The sequence below is a fragment of the Bremia lactucae genome, linkage group LG3, assembly GCF_004359215.1.
Source record: "Bremia lactucae strain SF5 linkage group LG3, whole genome shotgun sequence".
In the NCBI taxonomy this organism is placed as follows: Eukaryota; Oomycota; class Peronosporomycetes; order Peronosporales; family Peronosporaceae; genus Bremia; species Bremia lactucae.
In genome coordinates, this window is record NC_090612.1 from 3,658,205 (window position 1) to 3,670,824 (window position 12,620).

The window sequence follows — 12,620 nt, forward strand, 5'->3', positions numbered from 1 at the left end:
TTGTCGTAAGCTAGGACGTCCAAGCGCCCATCGTTCTCGAGTCCAGTGGCAGATGAGCTTCTGCCAGCATGCTTGCGCGCATGGACATGTCCAAAAACCATGTTTCATCGTCTCTTTGATTCCACGACAACATTGTCAGGGCTTCCTAGCCAACAGTGCCACTTTAGAGGTTTGAAAACAGCCAAGGGCGATGTAGGGAAGAAACACTTAGAAGAAGGTAAAATGAAAAGTGAATTATCATCTAGCTAGGTCCTTAGTTCGTCTTGTCGTACTACTCTAAGTCTAGTAACACAACGATGAGTCGATCCCATCGTTACACACAATCATGTAGTGTCGTCCGTGCCCTATGGACATTAGTATCAGTAACCAACATGCTTACCAATACTCCCCCTCGACTAGAAGTCTCTGATCTTCGCTTTGTCCAGCAGTGACTCGAACTTCTTCGTCGAAATCGGTTTGGTCAGAAAATCAGCCAGCTGTGACTTGGTTTCAGTATACTGCAGCTCAATAATCTTGTCCTTCACTTGTTCACGCACAAAATGGTACCTGATGTCGATGTGCTTCGCTCGACTTTGATAGCCGTCGTTCTTAGCGATAGCGATTGCACTCTGGTTGTCTTCATGAATCGTAACCGCGTAATTAATCTGCACTTGCATCTCCTTGAGTAGACTTCTTGTCCACAATACCTCCTGTACACATAACGAAAGAGCCATATACTCTGCTTCTGCCGTGCTTAGCGCCACGCTCTGCTGCATCTTCGACTTAAAAATCACAGGTGCGCCATTAATCATCACTAGAACTCCTGAAGTCGATCTGCGATTGCACTTGTTACTTGCCCAGTCCGCATCCGTGTACGCACTCAGCTGAAGATCGCCAGAAATTCCTTCGTAGCAAATACCTTTGCTCTTCGTTGTCTTCAGGTACCGCAAAACTCGAATCGCAGCATTCCAATGCTCTTCGTGCGGAAAATCCAAATGGCGACTTAGTTGACATACTGCATACGCAATATCTGGTCTTGTTCCTGTTGCCACATACAACAGCGACCCCACTAACGACCGATACGGTCGATTCTTCATTCTTGTGTCAATTTTGTCCATCTTGATCATCGCTTGACCTTCAACACTTGGATTTGACACTGTTTTTGCATCAACTTGATTGAACTTCTCGACCATTCTTGTTATACATGATCCTTGGCTGATGTTCAGTCTTCGTTTTTCACGCAGGTACTTGACTTCGATTCCGAGAACGTATCGAACGCTACCAAGTATCTTCATCTGGAAACGACTTGATAGTTGCTCTGCCACATCATCCATAGCACCTGTAGAATCAGCTCCAATTAGAAGATCGTCCACATATAATGCAGCGAAAATCCACGAGCCCTTGGTCTCTTTGACGAAAATGCATGAGTCTGCCGCGCATGAGGTGAACCCCATATCTACAAAAACGCACGAAATTGTCTTGTACCATGTTGCTGCCGGTTGTTTTAGCCCATACAGGCTGCGATTCAACTTGAACACTTGGTCACGTCCTGCACTAACTCCTAGAGGAGGGTATACGTATACCTCTTCTTCCGAAATGCCATATAGGAATGCAGTGTCGACATCATATTGATGGATAAGCATTCCCTTTTGGCAACACACCGCCAAAAATACTCGAATTGAGTTGAGGTTCGCCACCGGTGAATATGTCTCCATGTAATCAATTCCATACGTCTGCCTGTAGCCAAGTGCTACGAGACGTGCCTTGTATCGTTCAATTTCACCATTTTCGTTCCGTTTAATCGCAAAAAACCCACTTGGTTCCGATCACCTTCTGCCTTGGCCGCTGCGTTTGTATCGTCCAGGTGTTCTTATCTTGTAGTGCCTTAAGCTCAGCTTGTATGGCCTTGTTCCAATCATCGCGATGAGGTGACCTAAGAGCCTCTTCATATGTCACTGGGGTCTCGAACGCTGAACAAGCTTGTTCGTATGCAATACGCAGTCTCTTCGTGCCTCTTTCTTGACACTCATCTGCTCCGTGATTAAAGTCTCCACCTGTACCACTTACAGGTCCTAGCGCTTGAGATTGTCCATTTGGAACCGATTCAAATGGAACAATCGCTGTGTCTTCGGGACGTCGAAAGCTTGTCCGTCGACTTGGTCGTATCACCATCTGCCCTTGCCTTGACACTTCTTCAGCTGCTTCTTGATCTTCTTCAATCATTGTCGCATCATCAATCTCAAACATGGGGTCCTCAACATTATTTCCCATGTGTCCATGCATCTCGTTGTTGCATTCAGATGGTAACACCATCGTTGTCGTACCTCCATCTTGTACGTTACTCTCTTCTTGTGGATCTGGACCGTTATCCACGTCCATATCCACGTCTTCCGTTTCTTGAAAATTCTCTTGATTTATAGAGACAACGTCTTCATCATGAGCAGCACGAATCTCTCGGTCACTTGATCTGCTGTACTGTTGTACGTACTGAAGTGGTGGTCTTTCATCGAAAGTAGCCGATCTCGTGTACGTCACTCTCTTGGCATCTTCATCCCATACTCGAAACCCCTTTACTTGGTCAGAGTACCCTAGGAAAATGCATCGAATTGCTTTCTTGGTCATCTTGGTCCTCTTCGACTTGTCAACATGTGCATATCCCCTTGATCCAAATACACACATCTCAGAGAGGTCAGGTTTTTTTCCAAAAATAAACTCGTATGGAGTTGTTGTCGGGTGACTGGCACACGGAACTCGGTTTGTCACATAAACAGATGTGTTCATTGCCTCAGCCCACCAAATCTTGTCCACTTGCATATGGCTGATCATTCCCCTGGCTCGCTCTGTCAGTGTCCGGTTCATGCGTTCGGCCAGCCCATTCTGTTGTGGTGAATATGGTACCGTCGTTTGGTGAATGATACCAAATTTTCGACACATACCAGAGAAACGTCTGTTGACGTATTCCGTTCCGTTGTCCGTCCTGATACACTTGATCTTCTTGGACAGTTGGTTCTCCATAAGTGCCTTGTACTCAATGAAGCGATCTGCCACTTGCGACTTGTTTTCGATATAGTATGCGACTACATATCTTGAAAAATCATCGATGAATGTCACCACGAATCTTGATCCTCCTTGAGACTTCGTTTCCATAGGTCCCATCACATCACTGTGGACCAACTCCAACAGTTTCTTCGTTTTCACGTGTCCGTAGGGTGTTTTTGGAAACGTCTTGACGGTAGCTTTGCCCATGATACGCCCTTCACAGATCTCGAAATCTTCTTCACTGCCTTGTTTCTTCTTGATCTTCAGTTCATCGACGCAACTTGCCAAGCCCTGAATCATTTTACTTGGAAGATGACATAATCTTGCATGCCACATCTGTAGATCAGCCGCTCTTGATTCGCCACTTGATGTATGCTCTTGATTGGTTTCTTCGCATATGAGAGCTGACTCAACCGGGCTGCAATCTAAGACGTACATCTTGTTCTGTCGTGGTACTTCAGCAATTACTTCCGCGTTGCTTCTGATTTCACAGCTCAGATCTGAGGAGATCACTTGAAGACCTTTTCTTGACAGTGCCGATATAGACAATAGCCTTCGGTCTAATCCCGGCACCCATAGTGTCTCTTCGATCCGGATCACTTCTCCACTCTTGAGTTTCACGCGCACTGTTCCAACACCTTTTGCCTCCACTTCGCTTCCGTCTGCAATGGTTATCATGATCGGGTCCCTCAGTGAGTCTATACTCAAGAACTCATCTCTGTCGGGGCACATGTGGCTGCTTGCCCCACTGTCCAATAACCATCCAGCTGACGTCTTAATTGAAGCCGTGAATGATCTTTAATCTCCAGATCGCTCGGTCTCCACTTGTACCGCCTTGCAATCTTGACGCTTGTGCCCATATTTGTTACATCGGTAACATCTCCCCGAGAACTTTTCGCCTCTTGAACTTGGTCTCCCTTCATGTCGGCGCGGGTGTTTCTTGTACCTTGAAAAATGCGTACTCTTTAGTGCGACTTCTTGGTGCTCTGACCTGGCCATTCCATCGTACTCTCGTCTCAGCATTTTCTTGGCATGAAATAGTGTCATGCCGGGCATGTTCTCAATTATCTTGACGATGGAGTCATAGTCTCTCGTTAGACTACCCAATAAAATGACCAAATGTTCCTCCGGTAGGATTTCTTGCCCGACAGCTTGCATAGTCATGCACAGCTCGTCAAATCTCAGGAAGTGGTCCATGATGCTTCCTCCCTTGGCCAACTTGAACTCATGTAGTTGCCTTCTAAGCTGCACACGGTTGTGCATGCTTTGTCGCAGGAAGAAATTCTTCAGTATGTCCCACGCTTCGGCCGTTGTCTTAGCCGTGCGAACCATGGACTGAAGATTTGTGCTGATCATTGTTGACACAATCGCGAAGGCCTTCATGTCATTGACTTTCCAAGTCGACGCGGTTGCGTCTCCTTCTTCTGGGGCCTTCATAGCGTCCAGATGCTCTAGCAATCCCTTCTTTGCCAACTGCACCTTGCTTTGAACTCCCACACGAAGTAGTTATCTTCGCGGATTATGTCGCCCGCGTCAGGCGTAGTTGGGCTCATAACCTTTAGAGGTTTGAAAACAGCCAAGGGCGATGTAGGGAAGAAACACTTAGAAGAAGGTAAAATGAAAAGTGAATTATCATCTAGCTAGGTCCTTAGTTCGTCTTGTCGTACTACTCTAAGTCTAGTAACACAACGATGAGTCGATCCCATCGTTACACACAATCATGTAGTGTCGTCCGTGCCCTATGGACATTAGTATCAGTAACCAACATGCTTACCAATAGCCATCCGACAATCACCAGGGCCACCACGGTGATCCGCGAACAGCTCAACCGTGCTTACCCAGACGAGGAGGCCGCATACATCGCCGTGTGGCAGCGACTTTGGATTATCCTGAGCAGCATCTGCAGACATCTTGCAAACCTTAACTACGTTAAATAGAATTGTCTGCTTCTCTCTCTCATTATATCTATTTATCCCGAGATGTAAACAACAGAGAGAGACAGATAAGATAAGATTTCTATTGCATGTTGAGTATTAGCTAATAATTAAGTTAGCATCAACAGATAGAAAGAAGAGATACTTGATTATATTAATACAGTTTTCATTTAACCACCTTTAAGCTAGTTGTCTTAAAGAGAAGTCTTCCTCTGCACGTACTAGTGTACGTGAAGTGACGTAAGGAACCACTCGCAACTGAAGCAGTGCAAAGTGGACTTGTACTGAAGCAGTACAAGTCGTAGTGCCCCGTTACACTGCAGATAAATGGAGCTGATAAAGCAAGCCGACAAATGTTCTGATCCGCCACTATGTCGCAAGATTATGTTTACTAAATTAAAATTTGAAATAAGTTATTTATTGTATCGAGTACGTCAACATGCAATTCTCGTACGAATTTTCAGTATCCGCATCATTCGCTGTTCTGCCTTCCTCGCGTCAAATGCTGCGCCTCCCCGGCCTCCAGACGCGTCGCTGCGTCGCCTCAGCCAACAAATACTCGATACTACCTCAAGCACGCCTTTTCTCGGCCGCGTCTCTTGAAGCGTTAGCTGCACAGTCCATGGCAACGACTTTTCGTCAGTTCGGACATCTACAGGCCGATCTAGATCCACTAAAGCTACAGCCACGCGCAGCAGTTCCCAGTCTCGCTGCTGCCAATTTCAATTCGCTACTACGTCTTCCATTATCCGTCACAGACCTTGCGGACGTCGCTGCTGTCCCAGCACTTAACGGCCAGCAGCTCTACAACGAACTCCACCGCGTCTACTGTGGTAAAATTGGCTTTGAATTCGAATATCTCAACTCCATCCAAGAAAAGACGTGGTTGGCCAATGCAGCCGAGACATTACGACTTCAGCAAGTCTCACCAGCCGATCTCCGTAATGCGTACGCTAGTATGCTACGTGCGCATGTCTTTGAAACGTTTCTGGCTAAAAAATTTGCATCCTTTAAACGATACTCGAGCGAAGGCGCCGAGTCCATGTTGCCCGCCGTTGAGACAATCTTGCAAGCTTGTTCGACCGCCAACGTATCGGATGTCGTCCTTGGGATGCCTCATCGAGGGCGCCTAGCGCTCCTCGTAAGTTCGCTGGACTATCCAGCCCACAAAGTTTTTCATAAAGTACGAGGCAACTCGGATTTTCCCGCAACGTTCCGTGGAATTGATGACGTATCTTCGCATATTGCAACGTCATGCGACAAACAATATGGCCAATCCAATGTTCATGTTTCCCTGATCCCGAACCCGTCCCACTTAGAAATCATCAATGCCGTTGCAGCTGGGAAAGTGCGGGCCAAGAATGATGGTCACGCGACGACACGTGCCATGGCATTATTGTTGCATGGGGATGCCGCATTTGCGGGGCAAGGCTGTGTTGCCGAGGCTTTGGCTCTATCCCAGTTGCCAGACTATCAAACAGGTGGATCCGTGCACGTTATAGTAAACAACCAAGTGGGCTATACGACCACGTATCCAGACGGTCGCGCTACGCAGTATAAGTCGGATGTTGCCAAGAGTATAGAAGCGCCTGTATTGCACGTCAACGGCGAGAGTATTGTTGACGTCATCCGAGCGTGTCGTCTTGCAATGGCGTACCGTACGAAATTTCACAAAGATGTAATCATTGACTTGATTACGTATCGTCGTCACGGCCACAATGAAGTGGATGAACCGCGGTTTACGCAACCAATCATGTACGCGAGAGTGGACCAAAGTGAAGCGTTTCCTATTAAATTTGCGCACGAATTGGAAGTTATGGGTCTCGTCTCTCGACAGAGCTTTGAAAACACTCGTAAACAATTAACGGATCATCTCGATCGCGAATTCTCCAAGATCACAAGTGGCAATTACAAACCTACGGAACTCGAAGCCTTTCAAGGAAAGTGGGCCACAATGAAACAGCCCAATCGTCACGATCTTTACGTAAACAATGCCACTGGTGTTGACGTCAACACGCTTCTTCAAGTCGGTATGGCATCGGTACAGCTCCCAGACGACTTTCAATTGCATTATCGTCTTCAGCGTAATCATGTCACCGCACGGCACAAAATGCTTCACGTTGAAAGAAAGGATGATCCTGCAAACGTGCGTGTGGACTGGGCCACGGCGGAGGCCATGGCATTTGGAACATTGATGCAAGACGGTCAGTCCGTGCGTCTTGCGGGTCAGGACTGTCGTCGGGGCACATTTAGTCAACGGCACGCGGCTTTTACCGATCAAACGACTGAGAAGTTATTCTTTCCTTTGCAACACTATTTGACAAAAGTAGGGACAGAACCATTGGGTACATTGCAAGTTGTAAATAGTCACTTGTCCGAGCTTGCAGTCATGGGGTACGAGTACGGTTACTCTTTTGAAAGTCCGACGACTCTCGTAATTTGGGAAGCTCAATTCGGGGACTTTTTTAATGGAGCTCAAATTGTGATTGATCAATTTTTGTCCAGTGCCGAGTCAAAATGGATGCGTCAATCGGGTTTAGTGTTGCTATTGCCTCATGGAATTGATGGAGCGGGTCCTGATCACTCAAGTGGTCGTCTGGAGCGCTTCTTGCAGCTTGTGGATACACCCGGGCTTACTCCACGCGTCTTGAAGAAAAGAAATGATCTAGAACCGGTGTGGAAGCAATATGAACACGATCCCAATATAATAGTCGTGAATGTGACAACACCGGCCAATTATTTTCATCTTCTTCGTCGTCAGCAGCAACGCTCGTATCGCAAGCCCGTGATCGTCATGGGACCCAAAATGTTGTTGCGTCTTGCCGAGGCGACGTCATTACTGTCAGAAATGGGTCCAGGGACTCATTTTCAACCACTTCTTTCGGATCCCATGATCACAGATGCTTCGCAAGTTAAAAAAGTTTATTTTTGTTCGGGTAAATTCTATTATGAACTTGCAAAAGAGCGACTTGTACGGTGTAAGAATCCGCAAAGCATTGCTCTAATCCGTCTCGAAGAATTGGCACCATTTCCGTTTGAACAAGTTGCTCAAGAACTTTTGAACTTTTCCAAGGCCAAAACGTTCGTTTGGGTACAAGAAGAACCATTGAATCAGGGAGCGTGGACGTATGCCCAAGCACACATTGAAAAGCTTTTACAAAAGAACCAACGCCTTGACTACATTGGCCGAGAAAGTCTTGCTGCACCTGCAGTTGGTTTATCCAAGCGCTCTCATGCCCAACTCGAGGTAGTGCTTAATGAAGCGTTTGGCAAGCATAAAAAATAGACGTGTCTAAAAGTGTAGACATCAGCAAATGGCGCACTATGAGAAACGAGACGCTTTCATTGAAAAGGAAATGCAAATGTGAATCAAAAGGTGTAAGAATTAGTTTGAAAATGCAGTTACGCTTCGCTGTAGACAATGGCAGATGCGTAACTAACCGATGAATCGCCGTGACGCATGCACGCACTACTTTGAGCATACTTGACGAACTTTAATGTACATTTGAGTTTCTTTGACGCCAGAATGGTATGCAGCAACAACGAGATTGGGTGTCGACCGCAAATCGTGTTGTTTGTTTCGTCCAAATATCGAGTAAAGCCATCAGCATCGAAGCGCTCAATAAACTTGAATTGGTTTATCACAAGCGGAGTAATCGTTACAATGTACAATTTCGAGATTGTTTCTTGTTACGTACTCCCATGCCTTGATGATCGAGATACTTGATATATTCGTGAATTTCGCCATAAGTCGAGTCGTGCGGCTGGTAGCGAAATCTGATGCAGGGTGAATACGACAACCACTTTATCAATTTTATTTTTTTTAAGGAATTGACCAATATTTTACCTTGGCCCCCAATGGCAAAAATCCGAGCTGATTACAAATAGATTTTCGTCTTTCTCGAAATAAGGGGCCAAAATTCTAAAATTCAAAAGAAAAGACCTCTTTGGAGATTGATATCCACATTGAATTCAAGAAAAAAACAACATACTTTCCGTATTCTTGGTCCATATTGCTCTTCGTTTTGCCGACTAATAAAGGAACTGCTGTAAATTTACGGCCATTCATCACCTGTAATAGCATTAAGTAAACCAAATTAAGTACAAGTAAGCAAGTACTTGACCTTGAAGATGAAAGGAAGGTGCATTTCGATACTATGTTCATCTTCGTCCACATCCATTGACATGGTCGCAAATTTGCCCTTTTGCCAAATAAATAAAAAATGAGCGCCATAAGGCAAATCCAATCATATATCCCTTACAGAGTCCACAAGTTTCTTGTTCACTTCATGATCGATCGCTATATTTCCTAATGGCGTCTCATATTCGTGCGCTGTTGAAACAGCACATCCACTAGCGCCCACACCGATCTCATCAGTCTTCAGATTTTAGACGTAATGCAATTTCAAATTTGGACCCTACCGCAAATAAAAATGGTGCGATGGTCCTAATATAAAAACTCGCTTTATACGATCTAAATCTAACAGGTGGTGATACGCATACCCCGCCGTTGGACCCGAGTAGCTATACACCGCCATAACTTAATCAAAATCATTGCACTCTACAGGCCATAGGATTAAAAAGATACCGGAATCCAGCGTGCGGGCCAATAATTGCGCGAATGCTAGGCTGTTTCTCCTGCATGTCATTGTTTTTTGCAGCGTCTAACCAACCTACACACAATCGTCCAGTAAATATGCGAGAGATCAATTTTTCTAATATTGCTGCTGTGCGCACCTGCGAGCTCGTTATTGAGTTCTTTTTCATCATGTGAGTACCAGGAGCCGGCATGAGTGGCTAGTCGTACCCGCACGGGGCTCGGTTCTGGCTTCTTGGACATGTGACAAGCTGACAATACAAGCTATTGTAGATTAAAACTTATCATAAAAAGGAAAAAGTACCCTTTTTCGTCGCCAAAACAAACTTCCTAGAATTAGTTGATAAATTCAAAAACGCTTCACTTGGTGCGGTCGTCGTTTTGGCTATTGCCACCTCTGATTGGCTAAACGTTGTTAGCTAATTTCCTGAGTGGCTATATTGTTGGTTCTACGCGAGTCATTTAAAACAATATATACTTTAAGAAATTTAACACCTAAATACTTCTTATTGAAACGCACATATTTCTTATAAACCTCAATAACACCCTACCCGTTTTCCTTGCTTCCTCCTTAGCGCCCAGCAATTTTAATGAGTCGGGCAATAAAATAGCTTTCAAGCATATGATGGATTCAAATTATACTTTGTAATCTGATGCCAATTTTAACGGGGCACCTTTCGCTAGTACTGTTCAGTACTATTTAAACTTACACTGATTACAGTGTAGGTAGGGTGCCTCAAAACTTCACGTACACAAGAGTACAGAGGAAGGTGTAACGGGCTAAAGTTGCCATAATGTTACACAGTCCCCGTTAAGTACACTTGGTGTACTTAAGGGGATAGTCAATTACTTAAATAAAGTAATTAGACCCACCACTCGGGTGTGGTTCACCTTTGTGACCAACCCATGTGTATGTGATGCACATAGGTGCATTCACATTAGTAGGATGACGGCTAGCGTCATCCGTTACGCGAGGTATGGATGGTGTCGTACGCTATGTCACACCTACGCGGTAAGGCCTCAGAGTGGGTTTAATCGGCGCTTATGGTGGACGTTAAGGCGTTCCTTACGTGGGCGATGTTTAAGACAAAGATTCGCGCCATGTACCAGCCGCCAAACAACGAAGTGTTGCTTCAGGCGCGCTTCTTTGGAGCGCGACAGGCAAAACAATCTCTGCAAGATTATGTGCAAGAGATGCGCTCCCTGTCGGCGTCCATTACCGTAGGTCCAATTCCGGAGCACATTAAGGTGCCCACGTTTATGAACGGAATGGCATGGCCCATTGCGACAGGCCCTTTTCAGAAAGGTGCCGTCGACGATGGAAAAGGCAATCCAAATTGCCTTAGTTGAGGAGCAATCCTACAACAGTGCCTCGGCGACAGCTTGGCATAAGCCGTCGGCCGAGAGGACGGATGCCACTCCCATGGAGTTGGGCAATGCAGACGTTGTCTGTTATAAATGCGGCAAGCGCGGCCATATGTTGGCTCGCTGCTATGCCAGGGCCCTGCTGGGGCGAAGATGCCCCGCAAGAAGACCCCCTACTCACAAAGCGATAGCAAGAACCAGCGTGCGAGACGCATGAGTTCTGCATCGACCACTGAGGGGTCGGGAAATGCAGGAGCGCAGTAGGGGCGGGATGCCCTTCTGACGCGGACTCTGAAGCTACCCCTAAGTTCCGAGTTGTGGAACAAATGGGTAGCACAGGCCCTGAGGTCTCGAAATCTCGGACCTCAACCCTGCTGGTGTATAGCGCTCAAGCAAGAGGCTATGACCAGGTGATGACCCTTCTAGTGGATTCGGGTGCATCACAAAATTCTGTTAAACTCCCGGCTCTAAGAAAGACACCGGCACTGTTTCAGTCGCTTTGCCAGAATGGCAAGCGAGAAGAGGTGACCGCTCGTTTAGCGAACGGCGCGCTCTTTTAGTCTGAGGGGGTTCAGGTAGAACTCGCCTTCAGCTTTAGTGACTTCTCTTGTAAAAAGAGTTCACCGTGCTAGGATGGAGAGTCGGTATGACCTCATCCTAGGCATGCCATTGTTGGCAAAACACCAACCATAGATAGGCTGGCGTACACGCAAAGTTGCGAACTCTACGCAGGACACCGGAAAAGATGTGCTCCTGCGAGAGGCGTCTGCAACTGATGTCGTATTGAAAACAGAGGGTGCGTTGACGGGATGCCAAACGTCACCAATTTCTACCCAGCTTGTAGAGACTGGGGGTAGTGAATAGGACTATGAGAAGTAGCCATGCGTCCATATGCCCTGCACAGAGCCAAGAGCCTGTGGCAGTAGACGGCGAGCTGACAGGGAGTCCTGCGTCGCTTGAACCGGCACAGTGCCTAGAGCCTGGTGCGGTTGGAAAGGGGCGTTAGCCAGAAGAGCAACGGCACCCGCTTCCCAGTCAAAGGTCTGGTGACTCGATGAACGAGAACCCGACAGATTAGGACGATCAAAGGCACGTCTTAACGAGTGACCTTTGGATCAGTCTCTAATAAAGAGGACGGGCCTTCGAACGAGGTGTTCGAGGCCGTCAAAGACGAAATTGTGGAGGCATCCTCAGTTGAGGTGCTCCGGCAAGTCTTTAAATCTGCCAAGGAGATAGTAAATCTACCGGACATGTCGTGGGATCTGTTTCTGCCAAATTGAAGGAAGGACATATCCACGAAATAGTCGCACTAATTCCGGGAGAGAACTTGGTGGACTGTTGCTCGTCGTCCACAATGGACGAGAGCGTCCTAGGATCGGACAAAATGAAACGGTTCGCTGCTCAAGGCTGGGATGTCTTGAGAGACAGTCCATTCTTTGAGGTTCTGTGGAAACATCGCGATGTGTTCCCAGAAGAAGTGCCGAGCCACCTACCAGCAGATAGGGGCATCGGGCATGAGATAGACCTCGAACCTGGCACCAAGTATTGTGTGACCAGGCAATGGCCGTTGCCGAAAGAACAAGTCGATCATATCGATAAGTTCTTTGACAAGCGAGCCAAGTCGGGACATGTGCGTGAGAGCAATCGCCTCACTGCAGAGTGACCTTTTGTGTGTGTAAAGCCACAGGTGGATGGCGCGTGGTTCA

The 12,620-nt window shown here is 46.7% G+C and overlaps 2 protein-coding genes across 2 annotated transcripts; one reads left to right on the plus strand and one right to left on the minus strand.

The window, feature by feature from the left end:
• Nucleotides 1-5,391: 5,391 nt before the first annotated feature.
• On the plus strand, nt 5,392-8,238 carry CCR75_008605 (uncharacterized protein; the record flags this gene model as incomplete). Its single annotated transcript, XM_067966655.1, has 1 exon — nt 5,392-8,238. One exon carries the CDS (start codon nt 5,392-5,394, stop codon nt 8,236-8,238), a length of 2,847 nt encoding a protein of 948 aa, XP_067814936.1.
• CCR75_008604 (uncharacterized protein) lies at nt 5,434-9,792 on the minus strand (the record flags this gene model as incomplete). Its single annotated transcript, XM_067966654.1, has 8 exons — nt 5,434-8,579; nt 8,651-8,874; nt 8,945-9,024; nt 9,077-9,154; nt 9,215-9,331; nt 9,413-9,476; nt 9,541-9,625; nt 9,690-9,792. 7 exons carry the CDS (start codon nt 9,790-9,792, stop codon nt 8,796-8,798), a joined length of 606 nt encoding a protein of 201 aa, XP_067815424.1. The 3' UTR covers nt 5,434-8,579; nt 8,651-8,795.
• Between the last annotated feature and the right edge of the window lie 2,828 nt (nt 9,793-12,620).